Source organism: Pristiophorus japonicus, unplaced genomic scaffold (genome assembly GCF_044704955.1).
Source record: "Pristiophorus japonicus isolate sPriJap1 unplaced genomic scaffold, sPriJap1.hap1 HAP1_SCAFFOLD_199, whole genome shotgun sequence".
In the NCBI taxonomy this organism is placed as follows: domain Eukaryota; kingdom Metazoa; phylum Chordata; class Chondrichthyes; family Pristiophoridae; genus Pristiophorus; species Pristiophorus japonicus.
The window spans coordinates 190,805-215,996 of NW_027251684.1; the positions used below are offsets into that span (position 1 = coordinate 190,805).

Consider the following 25,192-nt stretch of genomic DNA (forward strand, 5'->3'; position numbering starts at 1 on the left):
CACTGTTAGTGTATCTGGTACCTCGCTGTTGGTGTATCTGGTACCTCAGTGTTAGTGTATCTGGTACCTCACTGTTAGTGTATCTGGTACCTCACTGTTAGTGTATCTGGTACCTCACTGTTAGTGTATCTGGTACCTCGCTGTTAGTGTATCTGGTACCTCACTGTTGGTGTATCTGATACCACTACTGTCCATCACCGAGCAAGAATACAATGAGGGTCTCCCTCCCTCTCCCCCCATCACCGCCCCCTCCCACCAACACAGCGCCACAGAAGCGAATTACACCGCTCTCGGTGCTGACTGATCCCGGGACACGAAGGCTTCCTGAGAGGTTCTTGACCCGTGTGTCCCTGTTACCTTGGGCAGTGTTGTTGCCTGCTGAGCTAAAGGTAGATCTATCATTTAATGTCTCATTGATCAAACATCTGTTCATTTCATGTTGTCTTTATCCCCATTTCATTTATTGATTCCTTATTATTTTTGCAATAAACCCTGCATTCATTTCCTCAGGTACGAGAATTAGATTATATCATTTCATGTCACTAATGATTTGCAGATTGCAGACCGAATCCCATCAATCTTCTGCTCTTGCTCCCAGCCTGATGTTTAATTTAACTGGTTATTTCCTTTCCTCACAGTGAACTTAGTGACGATAATGATCCTGTCCCGGGGAAAGTGTGGACTCTCCAAATGTGTCACTCGTTACCTGGTGGCCATGGCAACAGCGGATCTCCTGGTGGTGATCCTGGATCTGATACTGAGGCACATTCCGATTCGTTATACGGAACAGTTTATTTTCGTGTATTCCATCCCCCTGTGTAATATCCACGCCGTCCTACTCTATGCAGCCACAGACTGTTCTGTCTGGTTCACCGTCACTTTCACCTTCGATCGATTTGTGGCCATTTGTTGCCAGGAGCTGAAAACTAAATATAGCACCGAGAGAACGGCGGCTGTGGTTCTGGGAACAGTGACTGTGCTGAGCTGTTTAAAGAACATACCCTGGTATTTTATGTTCACAAGTAGGTATGTGCTTGGTAACAACCCCTGGTTTTGTGATCTGTATTACACTAATTATGCATCACTGGGCTGGGCAGTATTCGAACTACTTCATTATATTCTAACCCCGTGTGTCCCATTTATTCTGATCCTGCTGCTCAATGCTCTCACTGTCAGACACATTTTACTGGCCAGCAGAGCTCGCAGGAGACTCCGGGGTCACAGCAGTGGGGAGAGTCCCAGAGACCCCGAGATGGAGAGTCGCAGGAAATCCATGATTTTATTGTTTGTGATCTCGGGGAATTTCATCTTGTTATGGGCAATGTATATGGTGGTTCTTGTGGAAAACCGGATTGGTTGGATTGCACGACATGTATATATACCTGTGTTTGTAACTGAACTGGGATACATGCTGCAGCAGCTGAGTTGCTGTACAAACACTGGTATTTATGCCGTGACACAGACTAAGTTCCGGGAGCAGTGGAAGAATGTGCTGAAATATCCCTTTGTTGTAATTGTAAAATGCATTAAACGATAAGAAGCAGCAGAGACTTTACAGCCTCAGAACTCAATGCCACCAGATAATGGGGGGGAAATCCCGGTTGGGGGCTTCCTTCGGACAAATGCTTCCGACGGGAGGATATTTTACGTAAACCTTCGATTCCCATCCGAGACCTTCATTCCATGTGTAGCGTTAGGGAAATGGCCTTCCCCATACGTACCGTAAAGCTGGAGTCACATGGGCCTGAAGCACCAATCACGCTGCAGTATTCTCAGTGATAATAATGGCAACTCGCTTTTTCAGAGTTCCCATTATTATCAATGTGAATAAACACCTCAATATTGAAAAGCAACAGAATAAATTAAAAAACACATCACAAATTTAAAATTAATTGAAATTAAAGTCAATTAAATCTTTTGGAAAAAAAAATATTTTTGGAATTTTTTTTGACATGTTTCAATAAGGGTTAAAATAAATGATCCTTGGTGGAAAGGGTTTTTACTGTAAAAATATGTATTTCAGTTTATTTTTGATATGTTTTAGAACTCTTACACTGGTAAAAGTAATGTATCGACCTGCTTTTACCTGGTTTAAGAGTTTGAAGGAAATTCTCTGGGCATGATTTGGGCAAATGACTCAATCTCACCCACACAAATGGTCTTCTCCCCGGGATATGGAGAATCCATATGGAGAAATCTTTGACAGATCGGAAAAGCCGGTTTCCGGGGCATGTACACTTGGGCCTGACCTGGTGAGGCTGGAATTTAAGGCCCATTGTGTCCGAGTCACTCTCCCTCATGGTGAATATTATCACACTCACTCACACACTGTCTACACAGGGCTCCCTGGGCGGGGAGTGACAATCTGTCAGGATCCTCTGCAAGGTCAGCAGTGACCTGCAAAAGGATGGCCCCCTCTAAAGTACCACCTAAAGTAGCTGGTCTCCCGCCTGCACTAAGGTGGCGACATCCGTTGCCTAGACAATGGAGTAGTGTTCCTCAGGACCCCTCCCTGCCTCACATATGGATGTCCTCACTCGCGCTCGGCACAGCATATACAGCTCTGGTACCCAGCACAAAGCTGGCGGCAGGATCTATTCCCATTGGCTGGTTGATGTCACTGACGTTCCCCTTCCCAGAAGTGAGGCCAGGTGATTTACAGCGAGAGTCGAGGTCAGCAGCAGATAGAGGTTTGTTCACCAAAGCAGTGAGTGAGTGGCTAGGGGGAGCCACTCGGCCCGGCCCTGCACCAATCCCCACAACCCAGCATGGTAAGGAGGAGGTCCAACACCAGGTACGATGGCAGCTCCTGTCGGCCAGGCTTTATATCAGTGCCTGAATCTGACTGCAAGAGACCTACGTCTGTCTTCACTAATCATTTTCTCTTCACATATCTGTGGAAGCTTTTGCAGTAAATAGGAGCACGATTAGTCCATTGAGCCCCTCGAGCCTGCTCTGCCATGCAAGATTGTGGCAGGTGGAGGCTTGTAATAAATGCACCGAAAGAATCCTGGGCGATTTTAACCTACATATTGATTGGACAAAGCAAATTGGCCAGCGTAGCACCGAGGAAGAGTTCATAGAGTGTATCCTGGATGGTTTCCTTGAACAGCATATTGCGGATCCAACCAGCGAGCAGGCTATCTTAGATCTGGTGCAGTGAAATGAATGACCATAACATGGTTCAATTTCAAATTCTGTTGGGCGGTGAGTAAGTTAGTTCTCAAACCAGTGTCCTAAGCTTAAATTATTGAGAAAACAAAGTTATGAGGGCAGAGTTGGCTAAAGTGGACTGGGAAAATAGATTAAAATACGGGACGGTTGATGATCAGTGGCAGACATTTAAGGAGATATTTCTTAACTCGCAACTAAAATATATCCCAAAGAGCAGGAAAGACTGTAAGAGAACGGATAACCATCCGTGCCTAACTAAGGAAATAAGGGATGGCATCACATTGAAAACAAGGGCCTGCAATGGGCCAAGATCAGTGGGAGACCAGAGGATTGGGAAACTTTTAAAAGCCAGCAAAGAATGAATACAAAATTGACAAAGAGCGGGAAGATCGAGTATGAAAGTAAACAAGCACAAAATATAAAAATACAGTAAGAGTTTCTACAGGTACATAACAAGGAAAAGAATGGCTAAAGTAAATGTTCCTCCCCTGGAGGATGAGACTGGGGAATGGTAGAGACATTCAACAAATATATTGTATCCGTCTTCATGGTAGAAGCCACTGAAACATCCCAATAGTGGATAAGCAAGGGGCTTTCGGGAGGTTGGAACTTCATACAATCACTATCGCTAATGAAGTAGTACTCAGTAAAATAATGGGACTAAAGGCGGACAAGTCCCCTGTGTCATGTATTTAACCATCTTGTAATGATATAGTCATGTAACTGTAACTCATGCACACTGTACCTGTACCCTAGAAATGCACACCCTGACCACAGGGGGTCAACTTGCGGGAGACACTCCTCACCTGGGTTTCCAGGTATAAAAGGGCAGGTCCCACCCAGGGTCAGTACTCCTTGGTCCTGGCAATAAAGGTGAAGGTCACAGAGTGACCGTGTCTGATATATCCATGCCTCGTGTGAGCTTGTAGTAAGGTGCAGGGACACTACATTTGGCGGTGAGAAACGGGAATCACCGAACCACGAGGATGGCCACTGGTGGCACAGAGGAACGTTACTGTGTGGGTGAGGATTGGGATGACTTCGTGGAAAGACTCCAGCAGAGCTTTGCCACAAAGGACTGGCTGGAAGAGACAGCGTCTAACAAGCGGAGGGCGCATCTACTGACCAGCTGTGGTCCACAGACGTATGCATCTACTGACCAGCTGTGGTCCACAGACGTATGCCTCTACTGACCAGCTGTGGTCCACAGACGTAAGCATCTACTGACCAGCTGTGGTCCACAGACGTATGCATCTACTGACCAGCTGTGGTCCACAGACGTATGCATCTACTGACCAGCTGTGGTCCACAGACATATGCATCTACTGACCAGCTGTCGTCCACAGACGTATGCATCTACTGACCAGCTGTGGTCCACAGACGTATGCATCTACTGACCAGCTGTGGTCCACAGACGTATGCGCTGATGAAAGACCTGCTCGCACCCCAAAAGCCGGCGGACAAGTCTTTTGAAGAGCTCAGCCAACTGATCAGTGAGCATCTCAAGCCGGCAAGTAGTGTACACATGGCCCGGCACCGGTTCTACTCTCACCGGCACCAAGAGTGACAAAATGTCTCGGACTTCGTGGCGGACCTGCAGTGCTTGGTCAGTTTCTGTAAGTTCTCTGATGCATGCAGGGGGAGATATTAAGGGACTTTTGCCATCGAGGGCATTAATCATGCCGGCATTTCCAGGAAGCTCATAGAGACCAAGGACTTGACTTCAGAAGGGGCGGCGTTGAAAGCTCAGACCTTTATGGCAGGGGAAGAGGAGACAAAGCAAATTTACGCACGCAACCCTGGTCCCAACGTGGCGATGGACCAGGGAGTTAACATGGTGAAAACTGCTCGGGACCCCGCAGGCAGGCAAGGGCATTTTGAAACCACCCAGGCAGCAACAGGCTCTAGGGTGGGCCTGCAACAAGGACAATGGAGAGGGGTTCGGCAATTCATGCCATCTCGAGGAACAATGCGTCCCACGATAGGACCATTAACACCCACCATCAGAGTGCTTAGAAACAGCCAAATGGGCAATCAGAGGGGAATGCCGGGTAATAGTCCTTTTGTTAACCGCAATCTCAATCTCAGCTCATGCTGGAGATGTGGGGGGTAGACACACTGCAAGAAGCTGCAGGTTCCAGCAATATACCTGAAGGATTTGTAATGTCAGTGGACTCTTGGCCAGGATGTGCAAAAAGGCAGTAGCGAGGCTAATCTGCGAGACAGAGGAACCTGACGAGGGATCTGCAATGCAGGATGATGCCTGGGGTAAAGCCATGGATGCTGAAGTTCAGCGGGTTCACATGGCTGACGTCCACAGCTCATACACTAAATCGCCACCCATGATGATGCAAGTCTTACTGAATGGCATCCCGGTGCACATGGAGCTGGATACGGGAGTGAGCCAGTCACTCATGAGCGCCCAACAATTTAAGAGACTATGGCCACACAGAGCTAGCAGGCCCAAACTGGAACGCATTGAGACGCAGCTACGGACTTACACCAAAGAGATCATCCCAGTGCTGGGCAGTGCAAACTTGGTGGTAACATATAATGGATCACAGAACCGGCTGCCACTCTGGATCGTTCCGGGAAATGGCCCCGTGCTTTTGGGGAGGAGTTGGCTAGCTGAGATGAAATGGAAATGGGGGGATGTGCATGCCATTTCATCCGTGGAGCGAAGTTCATGCTCACAGGTCCTGCAAAAATTCAGGTCACTGTTTCAACCCGGTGTCGGAACGTTCAAGGGCCCTAAAGTAGTGATACACATCACTCCGGACGCCAGACCAGTGCACCACAAGGCCAGACCGGTGCCGTATGTGATGCATAAAAATATTGATTGTGAATTGGACAGGCTGCTCAGAGAGGGCATAATTTCGGCCGTTGAATTCAGCGACTGGGCCAGTCCCATCGTTCCTGTGTTTAAAGCAGATGGCTCGGTCAGGATTTGTGGCGACTACAAGGCCACCATCAACCGAGTGTTGCTGCAAGACCAATACCCGCTCCCGAGAGCGGAGGACCTTTTTGCCACGCTGGCAGGTGGTAAGCTGTGCACGAAGCTGAACCTCACTTTGGCCGACATGACTCAGGAACAGACTGAAGAATCCAAGCTTCTGACCATCATCACGACACACAAGGGATTATTTGTCTACAACAGGTGTCCGTTTGTCATTCGTTCGGCAGCAGCTATCTTTCAGAGAAACATGGAAAGTTTGCTCAAGTCCATCCCTGGAACGATTGTGTTCCAAGACGACATTCCCATAACGGGTCGAGACACCGAGGAACACCTCCACAACCTGGAGGAGATGCTACGCCGATTGGATCGGGTAGGCTTGCGGCTGAAAAAGGACAAGTGTGTGTTTTTGACCCCAGAGGTCGAGTTTTTGGGCAGGAGGGTTGCTGTACATGGGATCAGGCCCACTGAATCAAAAACTGAGGTGATTCACCGGGCACCCAGGCCTGGAAACACGTCGGAGCTGTGATCATTCCTGGGACTTTTGAACTATTTCGGGAACTTTCTGCCGAACTTAAGCATGTTGTTGGAGCCGTTACACATGTTCCTGCGTAAAGGTTGTGAATGGTTTTGTGGGGACTGTCAAGAACGGGCTTTCAATAAGGCGAGGAACTGCTGTGTTCCAACAAACGGTTGACTTTGTATGACGCCTGTAAAAAACTGGTTTTAACATGCGATGCGTCATCCTACGGGGTTGGGTGTGTGTTGCAGGGTAACGATGACGGCCAACTCCAACCAGTGGCTTACGCCTCCAGGTCGCTCTCCCAGGCAGAGCGTGGATACAGCGCAGTCGAGAAGGAGGCACTCGCGTGTGCGTACGGTGTGAAAAAGATGCACCAGTGCCTTTTCGGTAGACGGTTCGAGCTAGAGACTGACCACAAGCCGTTAACATCCCTGTTGTCCGACAGCAAAGCTGTCAATGCTAATGCATCAGCTCACATACAGCGATGGGCCCTCACGCTGGCTGCGTACGACTACACCATACGGCACCGGCCAGGCACCGTAAATTGCGCTGACGCACTCAGCGGGCTCCCACTGGCCACCACCGAGGGGGCGTCGGAGCAGAGCGCTGAGATGGTCATGGCCGTTGAGGCTTTTCACACTGCGGGCTCCCCCATCACAGCCCGCCAGATCAAACTCTGGACCAACAGGGACCCCCTCCTATCCATGATAAAGAAATGTGTCCTGACTGGGGACTGGGTGCCCGCACACAGGGTGTGCCCCGAGGAGATCAGACCGTTTCAGAGACGGATGGATGAGCTCTCCATCCAAGCCAACTGCCTGTTATGGGGCAGCCGGGTAGTCATGCCCCAGAAAGGAAGGGAAGCGTTCACCAGGAAACTCCACAGCGAGCACCCTGGCATCGTGTTAATGAAGGCCATTGCCCGGTCACATGTATGGTGGCCAGGGATTGACTCAGACCTGGAACACTGAGTTCACAGATGCACGACGTGTGCCCAGCTGGGCAATGCCCCCAGGAAGGCCCCACTCAGCCCGTGGCCCTGACCCACCAGCCCATGGTCACGTATTCACATCGACTATGTGGGCCCGTTCATGGGGAAAATGTTCCTGATCGTTGTCAATGCGTACTCGAAGTGGATCGAGTGCATCATATTAAACTCGTGCACGACATCCACCACCGTGGAGAGTATGCGTATGGTTTTCGCGACCCACGGTTTGCCGGATATCCTGGTCAGCGACAATGGCCCGTGTTTTACCAGCCATGAGTTCCAGGAGTTTATGTCGGGCAATGGGATCAAGCACGTCCGGACAGCGCCTTTCAAGCCGGCCTCCCTATTTTCAAATCTAAATTGTTGATATATACCGCAAAAAGCAAGGGACCCAGTACTGAGCCCTGCAGAACCCCACTGGAAACATCCTTCCAGTCACAAAAACATCCATCAATCATTACCCTTTGCTTCCTACCTCCAAGCCAATTTTGGAGCCAACTTGCAATTATACATTCACCTGACTCCGACCGCAAGGGACCTACGTTTGTCTTCACTAATCTTTTTCTCTTCACATATCTATGGAAGCTTTTGCAGTCAAATTTTATGTTCCCGGCAAGCCTCTCTCATACTCTATATTCATCCCTCTTAATTAAACCCTTTGTCCTCCTCTGCTGAATTCTAAATTTCTCCCAGTCCTCAGGTTTGCTGCTTTTTCTGGCCAATTTCTATGCCTCTTCCTTAGATTTAACACTGTCCTTAATTTCCCGTGTTAGCCACGGTTGATCCACCTTTCCCGTTTTATTTTTACTCCAGACAGGGATGTGCAATTGTTGAAGTTCATCCATGTAATCTATAAATGTCTGGCATTGCCTATCCACTGTCAACCCTTTAAGTATAATTTGCCAGTCTATCCAAGCCAATCATCGAAGTTACCTTTCCTTAAGTTCAGGACCCTAGTCTCTGAATCAGCTATGTCACTCTCCATCTTAATAAAGAATTCTACCATATTATGGTCACTCTTCCCCAAGAGGCCTCGCACAACAAGATTGCTAATTAATCCTCTCTCATTACACATCACCCAGTCTAGGATGGCCAGCTCTCTCGTTGGTTCCTCGACATATTGTTCGAGAAAACCATCCCTAATACACTCCAGGAAATCCTCCTCCATCGCATTGCTACCAGTTTAGTTAGCTCAATCAAGATGTAGATTAAAGTCGCATGATAACTGCTGTACCTTTATTGCATGCATCCCTAATTTCCTGTTTGATGCCATCCCCAAGCTCACTACTATTGTTTGGTGGTCTGTACATAACTGCCACGAGCATTTTCTGCCCTTTGGTATTCCGCAGCTCCACCCATACCGATTCCACATCATCCAGGCTAATGTCCCTTCTTACTATTGCGTTAATTTCCTCTTTAACCAGCAACGCTACCCTGCCTACTTTTAATTTCTGTCTAACCTTCCTGAATGCTGAATACCCCTGGATGTTGAGTTCCCAGCCTTGGTCACCCTGGAGCCATGTCTCTGTAATCCCAATTATATCATAATCGTTAATAGCTGCGTGCGCAGTTAATTCATCCACCTTATTACAACTACTCCTCGCATTGAGGCACAGAGCCTTCAGGCTTGTCTTTTTAACACCCTTTGTCCCTTTAGACTATTTCTGCAATGTCACCGCTTTAGATTTTTGCCTTGGGTTTCTCTGCCCTCCACTTTTACTATTCTCCTTTCCATCTTTTGCTTCTGCCCCCATTTTATTTCCCTCTGTCTTCCTGCATTGGTTCCCATCCCCCTGCCATATTAGTTTAACTCCTCCCCAACAGCACCAGCCAACACTCCCCCTCGGATATTGGTTCCGGTCCTGCCCAGGTGCAGACAGTCCGGTTTGTACTGGTCCCACCTCCCCCAGAACCGGTTCCAATGCCCCAGGAATTTGAATCCCTCCCTGCTGCACCACTGCTCAAGCCACGTATTTAGCTGCGCTATCCTGCGATTCCTACTCTGACTAGCACGTGGCACTGGTAGCAATCCTGAGATTACCACCTTTGAGGTCCTACTTTTTAATTTAACTCCTGGCTCCCTAAATTCAGCTTGTAGTACCTCATCCCACTTTTTACCTTTATCGTTGGTACCTGTATGTACCACGACAGCTGGCTGTTCACACTCCCCCTCCAGTATGCCTACAGCTGCTCCAAGACATCCTTAACCCTTGCACCAGGGAGGCAACATACCATCCTCGAGTCTCGGTTGCAACCGCAGAAACACCTTTCTATCCCCCTTTGATGCATTTTGTGAATGCTAATAACGAAAGGGTAAACACATTAAGTGGTAGGCCACTTAATAGTGCAGATGAACAAAGGGACCTTGGAGTGCTTGTCCACAGATCCCTGAAAGTAGCAGGCCACGAGGATAAGGTGGTTAAGAAGGCATACGGAATGCTTGCCTTTATTGGCGGAGACATAGAATATAAGAGCAGGGAGGTTATGCTTAAATTGTAAAGTACTTTGGTTAGGCCACAGCTGGAGTACTGCGTGCAGTTCTGGTTGCCATATTGCAGGAAGGATTTGATTGTACCTGAGAGGGTGCAGAGGAGATTTACTAGGATGCTATCTGGAATGGAGAATCTTAGTTATGAGGACAGATTGGATAGGCTGGGTTTGTTCTCATTGGAACAAGGAGGTTAAGGGGAGACCTCATCGATGTCAACAAAATATTTAGAGGCCTGGACATAGTGGATAGTAAGGGTCTATTTCCATTGGTGGAGGGGTCTATTACAAGGGGGCATAGTTTTAAGGTGGTAGGTGGAAGGTTTAGAGGGGATTTGAGGGGGGGTTCTTTACGCAGAGGGTTGTGGGGATCTGGAACTCGGTGCCTGGAAGATTGGTGGATGCAGAAACCCTCACCACTTTTAAGAGATGGTTGGATGGGCACTTAAAGTGCAGTAACCTGCAGGGTTACGGACCTAGAGCTGGTAATTGGGATTAGACTGGATGACCTTTTGTTGGACGGTGCAGATATAATGGTAAGTACTGCAGGGAATAGAATACGGCCAGGGTGATCTCCTGGACTAGTGTCGATCGCCTGGATGTGTTGGAGAGGAATTTTCCCAGATTTTTTCTCCCTAAATTGGCCTGGGTTTTTATCTGGTTTTTGCCTCTCCCAGGAGATCACATGGCTCCGGTTGGGGTGGAGTGTAGAATGTTTCAGTATAAGGGGTGTCACAGTTGTGTGAGGCGGACTGGTTGGGCTGGGTGCTCTTTGCCTTTCCGTCATTGTTCATAGGTTTATATATAACCTTCAGGGCTGCTGACCGAGGGCCGTGTGGCTCTTTGTCGGCCGGTGAGGACACGATGGGATGGAATGGCCTCCTTCTGTGCTGTAAATTTCTATGTTTCTATGTTGCTATGGAATTTATGTTGAGAAGGGTGGACCCTGCAAGGGAACAGACTCTCTGGCTCCCAGGACAAATTGATCAAAGTGAGTGTTACCCATGGGAGCCAGCGCCAGATCCAGTCAATAAAGCGAACCATCTTGCCAGCTTCTGACTGGGGATTGCCGTTGGACTCAGCTATTGACTGGGTGAAGTCTCTGAGCCACACACCAGGCAGGTCCCAGAGACAATCCCCAGTCTGCACATACAAATGTACACAAAGACTGTCAGTAGATAAAGTCTGTCAGACAGAATAACCTGGCATGTTCCTGTCCCACCTCCCAGTAACACTATCTCTCGGAACATACAAAGAAACGTGGCCAATTCAGGAAAAGCCTCCGGGCAATTGCTCTCCAATTGCCTGAGGCTCCAGGGAGAGCACTGTTGCTCCGGTAACATCACAATCTAAAGAGTCCACTCATTCCCTGTAACTGGCAATGTCCTCTCAGAAACGTTTCAACTTCCCCTTTTAAAGGTCTGTAGTGAGCCCACACTCACCATATGAGCTCACACTCACTCTGAGTTCATGACCCTCCTGTCCTCCCTCAATCACTCCCTCCATGTAAATTCCTCAACCCATATTCACAGACACCTCCTAGGCCTTGCAATCTCTCGTTGCCTTGTTACTCCAACAGTGTCAATTACAGATGGGACAATCTCTGACCATTTCCTTGTATCGCTCTAGACCCACATGCCCCTTTCCCCAAGACAAACCTACTCCTTTCTGTATCTGCCCCTGGAATAAAACTCTCCCCAAACTCTCTTACAACTGCACTTATCAACTCAAAACGGTCCAACCTTTCGCCCTCTTTTAACAATGGCATTTCTGCAGTCAGCAATCTGCTCAACCAGACCCTCAACACCACCTTTCATTCCCTAGTCCCTATTAAAAATAATACGCTCTCCAATGCTTGCTGTTACCCCTGGTACAACCCTCATCCCACTGCCCTGCTCTCTCCCCATAGCCCGGTATCAATCCCAAACTAATCCCACTGCCCCGCTCTCTCCACATAGCCCTGAATCAATCCCAAACTAAACCCACTGCCCCACACTCTCCCCATAGCCCTGTATCAATCCCAAACTAATCCCACTGCCCCACTTTCTCCCCATAGCACTGTATCAATCTCAAACTAATCCCACTGCCCCACTCTCTCCCCATAGCCCTGTATCAATCCCAAACTAATCCCACTGCCCCGCTCTCTCCCCATCGCCCTGTATCAATCCCAAACTATTCCCATTGCTCCGCTCTCTCCCCATAACCCTGTATCAATCCCCAACGAATCGCACTGCCCCACTCTCTCCCCATAACTCTGTATCAATCCCAAACTAATCCCACTGCCCTGCTCTCTCCCCATAGCCCTGCATCAATCCCAAACTAATCCCACTGCCCCACCCTCTCTCCATAGCCCTGTATCAATCCCAAACTAATCCCACTGCCCCGCTCTCTCCCCATTGCCCTGTATCAAACCCAAACTAATCTCACTGCCCTGCTCTCTCCCCATAGCCCTGTATCAATCCCAAACTAATCCCACTGCCCCACTCTCTGCCCATAGCCCTGTATCAATCCCAAACTAATCCCACTGCCCCACTCTCTCCCCATAGCCCTGTATCAATCCCAAACTAATCCCACTGCCCTGCTCTCTCCCCATAGCCCTGTATCAATCCCAAAATAACCCCACTGCCCTGCTCTCTCCCCATAGCCCTGTATCAATCCCAAACTAATCCCACTGCCCCGCTCTCTGCCCATAGCCCTGTATCAATCCCAAACTAATCCCACTGCCCTGCTCTCTCCCCATAGCCCTGTATCAATCCCAAACTAATCCCACTGCCCTGCTCTCTCCCCATAGCCCTGTATCAATCCCAAATAATCCCACTGCCCTGCTCTTTCCCCATAGCCCTGTATCAATCCCAAAATAATCCCACTGCCCTGCTCTCTCCCCATAGCCCTGTACCAATCCCAAACTAATCCCACTGCCCCGCTCTCTCCCCATAGCCCTGTATTAATCCCAAACTAATCTCACTGCCCCACTCTCTCCCCATAGCCTTGTATCAATCCCAAACTAATCCCACTGCCCTGCTCTCTCCCCATAGCCCTCTGTCGTTTCACAGATACTCTGAGTGAGATGGGTCTTCGAGACACCAGTCAGTGTACAGATGCACTATTTTGTGGATAAATGTGAGGTTATCCACTTTGGTTGCAAAAACAGGAAGGCAGAATATTATCTCACGTTGACAGATTAGGAAAAGTGGAGGTGCAACGAGACCTGGGTGTCATGGTACATCAGTCATTGAAAGTTGGCATGCAGGTACAGCAGGCTGTGAAGAAGGCTTATTGGCATATTGGCCTTCATAGCGAGAGGATTTGAGTATAGGATCAGGGCGGTCATACTGCAGTTGAACAGAACCTTGGTGAGGCCTCACCTTGAATACTGTGTACAGCTTTGCTCTCCTAATCTGAGGAAGGACATGCTTGCTATTCGAAACATCGAAACATAGAAACTAGGTGCAGGAGTAGGCCATTCGGCCCTTCGAGCCTGCACCACCATTCAATGAGTTCATGGCTGAACATGCAACTTCAGTACCCCATTCCTGCTTTCTCGCCATAACCCTTGATCCCCCTAGTAGCAAGGACTATATCTAACTCCTTTTTGAATATATTTAGTGAATTGGCCTCAACAACTTTCTGTGGTAGAGAATTCCACAGGTTTACCACTCTCTGGGTGAAGAAGTTTCTCCTCATCTCGGTCCTAAATGGCTTACCCCTTATCCTTAGACTGTGACCCCTGGTTCTGGACTTCCCCAACATTGGGAACATTCTTCCTGTATCTAACCTGTCTAAACCCGTCAGAATTTTAAATATTTCTCTGAGATCCCCTCTCATTCTTCTTAACTCCAGTGAATACAAGCCCAGTTAATCCAGTCTTTCTTGATAGGTCAGTCCCGCCATCCCGGGATCAGTCTGGTGAACCTTCGCTGCACTCCCTCAATAGCAAGAATGTCCTTCCTCAGGATAGGAGACCAAAACTGTACACAATACTCCAGGTGTGGCCTCACCAAGGCCCTGTACAACTGTAGCAACACCTCCCTGCCCCTGTACTCAAATCCCCTCACTATGAAGGCCAACATGCCATTTGCTTTCTTAACCGCCTGCTGTACCTGCATGCCAACCTTCAATGACTGATGTACCATGACAGCCAGGTCTCGTTGCACCTCCCCTTTTCCTAATCTGTCACCATTCAGATAATAGTCTGTCTCTCTGTTTTTACCACCAAAGTGGATAACCTCACATTTATCCACATTATACTTCATCTGCCATGCATTTGCCCACTCACCTAACCTATCCAAGTCACTCTGCAGCCTCATAGCATCCTCCTCGCAGCTCACACTGCCACCCAACTTAGTGTCATCTGCAAATTTGGAGATACTACATTTAATCCTCTCGTCTAAATCATTAATGTACAGTGTAAACAGCTGGGGGCACAGCACAGAATCTTGTGGTACCCCACTAGTCACTGCCTGCCATTCAGAAATGTACCCATTTATTCCTACTCTTTGCTTCCTGTCTGACAACCAGTTCTCAATCCACGTCAGCACACTACCCCCAATCCCATGTGCTTTAACTTTGCACATTAATATCTTGTGTGGGACCTTGTCGAAAGCCTTCTGAAAGTCAAAATACACCACATCAACTGGTTCTCCCTTGTCTACTCTACTGGAAACATCCTCAAAAAATTCCAGAAGATTTGTCAAGCATGATTTCCCTTTGACAAATCCATGCTGACTTGGACTTAGCATGTCACCTCTTTCCAAATGTTCTGCTATGACATCCTTAATAATTGATACCATCATTTTACCCACTACTGATGTCAGGCTGACCGGTCAATAATTCCCTGCTTTCTCTCTCCCTCCTTTTTTAAAAAGTGGAGTTACATTGGCTTCCCTCCACTCCATAGGAACTGATCCAGAGTCAGTGGAATGCTGGAAAATGACTGTCAATGAGGGAGTGCAGCGAAGGTTCACCAGACAGATTCCTGGGATGGCAGGACTGACATATGAGTAGAGACTGGATCGACTGGGCCTGTATTCACTGGAGTTTAGAAGGATGAGAGGGGATCTCATACAAACATAAAATTCTGATGGGATTAGACAGGTTAGATGCAGAAAAAATGTTCATGATTTTGGGGAACCAGGGGTCAGTCTAGAGATAACGGGTAAGCCATGTAGGACCAAGATGAGGAAACATAGAAACATAGAAAATAGGTGCAGGAGCAGGCCATTCAGCCCTTCGAGCCTGCACCGCCATTCAATGAGTTCATGGCTGAACATGAAACTTCAGTACCCCATTCCTGCTTTCTCGCCATAACCCTTGATCCCCCGAGTAGTAAGGACTTCATCTAACTCCCTTTTGAATATATTTAGTGAATTGGCCTCAACTACTTTCTGTGCTAGAGAATTCCACAAGTTCACCACTCTCTGGGTGAAGAAGTTTCTCCTCATCTCGGTCCTAAATGGCTTACCCCTTACCCTTAGACTATGACCCCTGGTTCTGGACTTCCCCAACATTGGGAACATTCTTCCTGCATCTAACCTGTCTAAACCCGTCAGAATTTTAAACGTTTCCATGAGGTCCCCTCTCATTCTTCTGAACTCCAGTGAATACAAGCCCAGTTGATCCAGTCTTTCTTGATAGGTCAGTCCCGCCATCCCGGGAATCAGTCTGGTGAATCTTCGCTGCACTCCCTCAATAGCAAGAATGTCCTTCCTCAAGTTAGGACACCAAAACTGTACACAATACTCCAGGTGTAGCCTCACCAAGGCCCTGTACAACTGTAGCAACACCTCCCTGCCCCTGTACTCAAATCCCCTCGCTATGAAGGCCAACATGCCATTTGCTTTCTTAACCGCCTGCTGTACCTGCATGCCAACCTTCAATGACTGATGTACCATGACACCCAGGTCTCGTTGCACATCCCCTTTTCCTAATCTGTCACCATTCAGATAATAGTCTGTCTCTCTGTTTTTCCCACCAAAGTGGATAACCTCACATTTATCCACATTATACTTCATCTGCCATGCATTTGCCCACTCACCTAACCTATCCAAGTCACTCTGCAGCCTCATATCATCCCTCCTCGCAGCTCACACTGCCACCCAACTTAGTGTCATCCGCAAATTTGGAGATACTACATTTAATCCCCTCGTCTAAATCATTAATGTACAGTGTAAACAGCTGGGGCCCCAGCACAGAACCTTGCGGTACCCCACTAGTCACTGCCGGACTCTGAGTCATCACAGGTCTTGCAGCCGCAGGGGGATGACCGCAGGGGACCCCTGCACTACCTTCCTTGCACTGCTCTTACTGCTGGTCATCCATTCCCTATCTGGCTGTGGACCATTCACCTGCGATAAGACCAACTCACTACACGTGCTACTCATGTCATTCTCAGCATCGTGGATGCTCCAGATTGAATCCACACTCAGCTCCAATTCCGCAACGCGGTCTGTCAGGAGCTGGAGGCGTATACACTTCCCACACACGTAGTCGTCAGGGACATCGGAAGTGTCCCTGAGTTCCCACATGGTACAGGAGGAGCATATCACGTGACCGAGCTCTCCTGTCATGACTTAACCCTTAGATACACTTAAATTGGCAACAACAATGTTAAAGTTTACTCACTGTTATAGGAGAGAAAAAAGAAAAACTACTCATCAATCACCAATCACTTACCCCCTTGGCTGTGATGTCACCTTTCTGTTTCTTTCTACTTCTTTTTTGACTTCTCCCTGTATCTGCACAAACCTCTCGCCTTTTATAGGCCTCAGCAACGGACCTCTCGCGCTGCTCCCGACTGCCGCCGACACCCCGGAGCGATGGTGTGTGTAAAAACGATATCTGGCCATGAGGGTACTCTCCTTCGGCTTGAGATGGTCCCGAACCGGTGTGCACCACTCTGTATATTCCTTCTCCATTGATGTGTCGGTGCAGCCAATTCACTAAATATATTCAAAAAGGAGTCCTTACTACTATGGGGATCAAGGGGTATGGTGAGAAAGCAGGAATGGGGTACTGAAGTTGAATGTTCAGCCATGAACTCATTGAATGGCGGTGCAGGTTAGAAGGGCCGAATGGCCTTCTCCTGCACCTATTTTCTATGTTTCTATGTTTCTACTGCTGCCCTCCCCTGATGAGTCATCCCCCTCAACAGAAGTCAAAACAGTGTATCTGCTATAACTTCCGCCATCTCTTTTAATACCCTGGGATGCATTTCATTAGGACCAGGGGACTTTTCTACCTTGAGCCCCATTAGCCTGTCCAGCACTACCCCCCTAGTGATAGTGATTGTCTCAAGGTCCTCCCTTCCCACATTCCTGTGACCAGCAATTTTTGGTATGGTTTTTGTGTCTTCCACTGTGAAGACCGAAGCAAAATAATTGTTTAAGGTCTCAGCCATTTCCACATTTCCCATTATTAAATCTCCCTTCTCATCTTCTAAGGGACCAACATTTACTTTAGTCACTCTTTTCCGTTTTATATATCTGTAAAAGCTTTTGCTATCTGTTTTTATGTTTTGCGAAAGTTTACCTTCGTAATCTATTTTACTTTCTTTATTGCTTTCTCAGTCATTCTTTGCTGTTGTTTAAAATTTTCCCAATCTTCTAGTTTCCCACCAACCTTGGCCACTTTATACGCATTGGTTTTTAATTTGATACTCTCCTTTATTTCCTTGCTTATCCACGGCTGGTTATCCCTTCTCTTACCACCTTTCTTTTTCACTGGAATATATTTGTGTTGCGCACTATTAAAGGGCTCCTTAAAAGTCCTCCACTGTTCCTCAATTGTGCCACCGTTTAGTCTGTGTTTCCAGTCTACTTTAGCCAAATCTGCCCTCATCCTACTGTAGTCCCTTTTTTTAAGCATAGTACGCTCGTTTCTGACACAACTTCCTCACCCTCAATCTGTATTACAAATTCAACCATACTGTGATCACTCATTCCGAGAGGATCTTTTACTAGGAGATCGTTTATTATTCCTGTCTCATTACACAGGACCAGATCTAAGATAGCTTGCTCCCTTGTATGTTCTGTAACATACAGTTCTAAGAAACAATCCCGTATGCATTCTATGATTTCCTCCTCCAGGTTACCCCGTGCGATTTGTGTTGACCAATCGATATGTAGGTTAAAATCCCCCATGACTACTGCGGTTTCTTTTTCACATGCCTCCATTATTCCCTTGATTATTGCCCGCCCCACCGTGAAGTTATTATTTGGGGGCCTATAAACTACGCCCACCAGTGACTTTTTCCCCTTACTATCTCTAATCTCCACCACAATGATTCAACATTTTGTTCATTAGAGCCAATATCGTCTCTCACAACTGGCCTGATTACTTCCTTTATTAACAGAGCTACCCCACCTCCTTTCCCTTCTTGTCTATCTTTCCGAATCGTCAGATACCCCTCTATGTTTAATTCCCAGTCTTGGCCACCCTGCAACCACGTTTCTGTAATGGCCACCAAATCATACCCATTTGTAATGATTTGTGCCGTCAACTCATTTACTTTATTTCGAATGCTGCGTGTGTTTAGGTCGAGTGTTTTAATCCTAGTTTTTAAACCATAATATTTAGTTTTGACCCCTCCTGCAGCCCCTTTATATTCAGTGGCCCTTTTTGTTTTTTGCCTTGGGTTTCTCTGCCCTCCACTTTTACTCATCTCCTTTCTGTCTTTTGCTTTTGTCTCCTTTTTGTTTCCCTCTGTCTCCCTGAATTGGTTCCAATCCCTCTGCCATATTAGTTTAACTCCTCCCCAACAGCACTAGCAAACACTCCCCCTAGGACATTGGTTCCGGTCCTGCCCAGGTGCAGACTGTCCGGTTTGTACTGGTCCCACCTCCCCCAGAACCGGTTCCAATGCCCCAGGAATTTGAATCCCTCCCTGCTGCACCACTCCTCAAGCCACGTATTCATCTGAGCTATCCTGCGATTCCTACTCTGACTAGCACGTGGCACTGGTAGCAATCCCGAGATTACTACTTTTGAGGTCCTACTTTTTAATTTAGCTCCTATCTCCTTAAATTCGTCTCATAGGACCTCATCACATTTTTTACCTATATCGTTGGTACCAATGTGCACCACGACAACTGGCTGTTCTCTCTCCCTTTTTAGAATGTCCTGCACCTGCTCCGTGACACCCTTGACCCTTGCATCAGGGAGGAAACATACCATCCTGGAGTCTCGGTTGCGGCCACAGAAACACCTATCTATTCCCCTTACAATTGAATCCCCTATCACTATCGCTCTCCCACTCTTTTTCCTGCCCTCCTGTGCAGCAGAGCCAGCCACGGTGCCATGAACTTGGCTGCTGCTGCCCTCCCCTGATGAGTCATCCCCATCAACAGTACTCAAAGCAGTGTATCTGTTTTGCAGGGGGATGACCACAGGAGGCACCCTGCACTACCTTCCTTGAACTGTTCTTCCTGATGGTCTTCCACTCCCTATCTGGCTGTGGACCCTTCACCTGCGGTAAGACCAACTCATTACACGTGCTACTCACGTCATTCTCAGCATCGTCGATGCTCCAGATTGAATCCACCCTCAGCTCTAATTCCGCAACGCGGTCTGTCAGGAGCTGGAGGCGGATACACTTCCCGTACACGTAGTCGTCAGGGACATCGTAAGTGTCCCTGAGTTCCCACATAGTACAGGAGGAGCATAACACGTGACCAAGCTCTCCTGTCATGACTTAACCCTTAGATACACTTAAATTGGCAACAACAATGCTAAAGTTTACTCACTGTTATAGGAGAAAAAAGAAAAACTACTCACCAATCACCAACCAATCACTTACCCCTTGGCTGTGACGTCACCTTTCTGTTTCTTTCTACTTCTTTTTTGCCTTCTCCCTGTATCTGCACAAACCTCTCGCCTTTTATAGGCCTCAGCAACGGACCTCTCGCGCTGCTCCCGACTACCGCCGACACCCCGGAGCAATGGTGTGTGTAAAAACGATACCTGGCCATGAGGGTACTCTCCTTCGGCTTGAGGTGGTCCCGAACCGGTGTGCACCACTCTGTATATTCCTTCTCCATTGATGTGTCGGTGCGAGCAGATATTTGATGAGGCCGTATATTTTAGGCCCACAGACGGTGAGGAGAACCGCCCTGCATTTGGCTGCGTTATTGTCTCCTTCCAGCTCATTGGCCATGAAGTACTGGTTGAGAAACCCGACGAAGGCTCCCCAATCATCACACTCTACGAATCTCTCTAATATTCCAACAGCAGCCATGGTTGCGTGAAAGTTCGTATTCTGTTACTCGTCGCCAATTGTTGTGTATAGAAGAACTCCACAAGGCTGAGTACTGTGAGCTAAACTTAGAAACATAGAAACATGGAAACATCGAAAATAGGTGCAGGAGTAGGCCATTCGGCCCTTCTAGCCTGCACCGTCATTCAATGAGTTCATGGCTAAACATGCAACTTCAGTACCCCATTCCTGCTTTCTTGCCATACCCCTTGATCCCCCGAGTAGTAAGGACTATATCTAACTCCTTTTTGAATATATTCAGTGAATTGGCCTCAACAACTTTCTGTGGTAGAGAATTCCACAGGTTCACCACTCTCTGGGTGAAGAAGTTTCTCCTCATCTCGGTCCTAAATGGCTTACCCCTTATCCTTAGACTGTGTCCCCTGGTTCTGGACTTCCCCAACATTGGGAACATTCTTCCTCCATCTAACCTGTTTCAACCCATCAGAATGTTAAACATTTCTATGAGATCCCCTCTCATTCTTCTGAACTCCAATGAATACAAGTCCAGTTGATAGAGTCCTTATTGACATGTCAGTCCCGCCATCCCGGGAATCAGTCTGGTGAACCTTCGCTGCACTCCCTCAATAGCAAGAATGTCCTTCCTCAAGTTAGGAGACCAAAACTGTACACAATACTCCAGGTGTGGCCTCACCAAGGCCCTGTACAACTGTAGCAACACCTCCCTGCCCCTGTACTCAAATCCCCTCGCTATGAAGGCCAACATGCCATTTGCTTTCTTAACCGCCTGCTGTACCTGCATGCCAACCTTCAATGACTGATGTACCATGACACCCAGGTCTCGTTGCACCTCCCCTTTTCCTAATCTGTCACCATTCAGATAATAGTCTGTCTCTCTGTTTTTACCACCAAAGTGGATAACCTCACATTTATCCACATTATGCTTCATCTGTCATTCATTTGCCCACTCACCTAACCTATCCAAGACACTCTGCAGCCTCATAGCATCCTCCTCACAGCTAACACTGCCACCCAACTTAGTGTCATCCGCAAATTTGGAGATACAACATTTAATCCCCTCGTCTAAATCATTAATGTACATTGTAAACAGCTGGGGCCCCAGCACAGAACCTTGCGGTACCCCACTAATCACTGCCTGCCATTCTGAAAAGTCCCCATTTACTCCTACTCTTTGCTTCCTGTCTGACAACCAGTTCTCAATCCATGTCAGCACACTACCCCCAATCCCATGCGCTTTAACTTTGTACATTAATCTCCTGTGTGGGACCTTGTCGAAAGCCTTCTGAAAGTCCAAATATACCACATCAACTGGTTCTCCCTTGTCTACTCTACTAGAAAAACCTCAAAAAATTCTAATGTGAACTTAGTCATTATTAAAACTGCAGAGTGCCTAAACAACATGGCAGCCAACCTTTTATATTGGCCCTGCACGTGTGTGTACAGGTGACCATTAGGACTCCAACAGTCACGCCCTCTGGTGGCAAGTATTACATAGTTACATGCAAAACACTCAGTACTGCCCCTCCGACAGTATGGCGTTCCCTCAGTACTGCCCCTCCGACAGTGCGACACTCCCTCAGTACTGCCCCCTCCGACAGTTCAGTGAGGCACTCCCTCAGTATTGCCCCTCCGACAGTGCGGCACTCCCTCAGTACTGCCCCTCCGACAGTGCAGTGAGGCACTCCCTCAGTATTGCCCCTCCGACAGTACGGCGCTCCCTCAGTACTGACTCTGCGACAGTGGCACTCCCTCAGTACCTCACCGGAGTGTCAGCCTAGACGTTTGCTCCCCTCCCCATCCCCGAACCCCAATCTAGACGGAAAGAGAGACATGACTTCACCCTTCCAAAGGTGGCAAAGATATTTCATATTTTATTTCCATACTGGAATCATAAGGTATAATTTCTGCACTGGTAGCCTCTCGGCACCCCCCCAAATGGAGCGGAGGGGAGGGGGGCAGCCTAGTAGGCGATGAGGAACGGGTCCAAGCAGTACAGTTCCTCCTCCAGCAGGGCCCAGATCAGATCGGCCGCCAACGTGTGAGTAAAAAAAACCCGAGGGCAGTCAGCTGGACGCAGAGCGCCAGGTCGAAGAGCTGGAGGCGGAAGTCCTGGGCGGCTCCGGCCTGTGAGCCCTCGGCCTCCACCACCATGTCCAACAAGGCCAGACCCTCGCCAGTCGCCGAGGCAACGAACGTCTCCGACAGGTCCTGGTCCTCTGTCAATGGGGAGAGGCAGAAATCAAATCGGGAGGCTTCAGACCGAGCAACAGCGCAACTAGGCCCCAGACCGGGGTTAGTGAGGGACTGGAGTCACGAGTAGGCCGAGACTGGGGTTAGTGAGGGACTGGGGTCAGGTGTAGGCCCAGACTGGGGTTAGTGAGGGACGGGAGTCTCGAGTAAGCCCAGACTGGGGTAGTGAGGGACTGGAGTCAGGTGTAAGCCCAGACTGGGGTAGAGAGGGACTGGGTTCAGGTGTAGGCCTAGACTGGGGGTAGTGAGGGACTGGGGTCAGGTGTCGGCCCAGACTGGGGTAGTGAGGGACTGGAGTCAGGTGTAGGCGCAGACCGGGGTGAGTGAGGGACTGGAGTCAGGTGTAGGCCCAGACCGGGGTTAGTGAGGGACTGGGGTCAGGTGTAAGCCCAGACTGGGGTAGTGAGGGATGAGAGTCAGGTGTAGGCCCAGACCGGTGGTAGTGAGGGATGGGAGTCAGGTGTAGGCCCAGACTGGAGTAGTGAGGGATAGGAGTCAGGTGTAGGCACAGACTGGGGTAGTGAGGGATGGGAGTCAGGTGTAGGCCCAGACCGGGGGTAGTGAGGGACGGGAGTCTCGAGTAGACGCAGACTGAGGTAGTGAGGGACGGGAGTCTCGAGTAGATGCAGACTGAGGTAGTGCCCATCTCTCCCGCATTTCCAAATTTGGATCCCTCCAATCGGGTTTCTGCCCGGCTACAGTACTGAAACGGCTCTCAAAGTGACAAATAACATCCTGTGTGAGTGTGACAAAGGTAAACTCTCCCCCCTCGTCCTCCTCGACCTGTCTGCAGCCTTTGACACGGTCGTGCACTCCATCCTCCTCCACCATGGTCCAGCTGGGTGGGACTGCACTCGTCTGGTTCCATTCTTATCGGTCCAATCGTAGCCCGAGAATCACCTGCAACGGCTTCTCGCCCGACGCCCTCATCCTTACCCCTGGTGTCCCCCCAGGATCTATCCTTGGCCCCTCCTATTCCTAGCTCTACCTCACCCCCACTTCTCTCCACCCCTCACAGTCTCTCAATTGTCCGCCTGCTTGTCCCACATCCTGATCTGGATGAGCAGAAATTTTCTCCAATTGAATATTGGGAAGACCTGTCCCATTGTTTTCAGTCCCCGCCACAAACTCCGTTCCCTGGCCACCGACTCCATCCCTCTCTCCAACTTCTGTCTGAGGCTGAACCTCACTGTTCCCAACCTCGGGGTTACACTTGACCCTGAAATGAGCTTCTGGCCACATATCCACAGCATAACTAACCCGCCTATTTTTTCCTCCGTAACATCACCTGTCTCTGCCTCTGCCTCAGTTCATCTGCTGCTGAAACCCTCATCCGTGACTTTGTTACCTCCAGACTTGACTATTCCAACTCACTCCTGGCTGGCCTCACACATTCTACCCGACATAAACTACAGCTGAACCAAACCCTGCTGCCCCGTGTCCTAACTCACACCCAGTCCCACTCACCCATCACCCCCTGTGCCCCGTGTCCTAACTCACACCCAGTCCCACTCACCCATCACCCCCTGTGCCCCGTGTCCTAACTCACACCCAGTCCCACTCACCCATCACCCACTGTGTCCCGTGTCCTAACTCACACCCAGTCCCACTCACCCATCACCCCCTGTGCCCACTGCCCCGTGTCCTAACTCACATCCAGTCCCACTCACGCATCACCCCCTGTGTCCCGTGTCCTAACTCACACCCAGTCCCACTCACCCATCACCCCCTGTGCCCCGTGTCCTAACTAACACCCAGTCCCACTCACCCATCACCCCCTGTGCCCCGTGTCCTAACTCACACCCAGTCCCACTCACCCATCACCCCCTGTGCCCCGTGTCCTAACTCACACCCAGTCCCACTCACCCATCACCCCCTGTGCCCCGTGTCCTAACTCACACCCAGTCCCACTCACCCATCACCCCCTGTGCCCCGTGTCCTAACTCACACCCAGTCCCACTCACCCATCACCCCTGTGCCCCGTGTCCTAACTCACACCCAGTCCCACTCACCCATCACCCCCTGTGCCCCGTGTCCTAACTCACACCCAGTCCCACTCACCCATCACCCCCTGTGCCCACTGCCCCGTGTCCTAACTCACATCCAGTCCCACTCACGCATCACCCCCTGTATCCCGTGTCCTAACTCACACCCAGTCCCACTCACCCATCACCCCCTGTGCCCCGTGTCCTAACTCACACCCAGTCCCACTCACCCATCACCCCCTGTGCCCCGTGTCCTAACTCACACCCAGTCCCACTCACCCATCACCCCCTGTGCCCCGTGTCCTAACTCACACCCAGTCCCACTCACCCATCACCCCCTGTGCCCCGTGTCCTAACTCACACCCAGTCCCACTCACCCATCACCCCCTGTGCCCCGTGTCCTAACTCACACCCAGTCCCACTCACCCATCACCCCTGTGCCCCGTGTCCTAACTCACACCCAGTCCCACTCACCCATCACCCCCTGTGCCCCGTGTCCTAACTCACACCCAGTCCCACTCACCCATCACCCCCTGTGCCCACTGCCCCATGTCCTAACTCACACCCAGTCCCACTCACCCATCACCCCCTGTGTCCCGTG

The 25,192-nt window shown here is 49.3% G+C and overlaps 1 protein-coding gene across 1 annotated transcript; it reads left to right on the top strand.

The window, feature by feature from the left end:
* Window positions 1-646: 646 nt before the first annotated feature.
* Window positions 647-20,338, top strand: LOC139244009 (probable G-protein coupled receptor 139; the record flags this gene model as incomplete). Its single annotated transcript, XM_070870945.1, has 2 exons — window positions 647-1,510; window positions 20,264-20,338. Coding segments are annotated over 2 exons (939 nt in total), but the record flags the coding sequence as incomplete, so codon positions are not given.
* Between the last annotated feature and the right edge of the window lie 4,854 nt (window positions 20,339-25,192).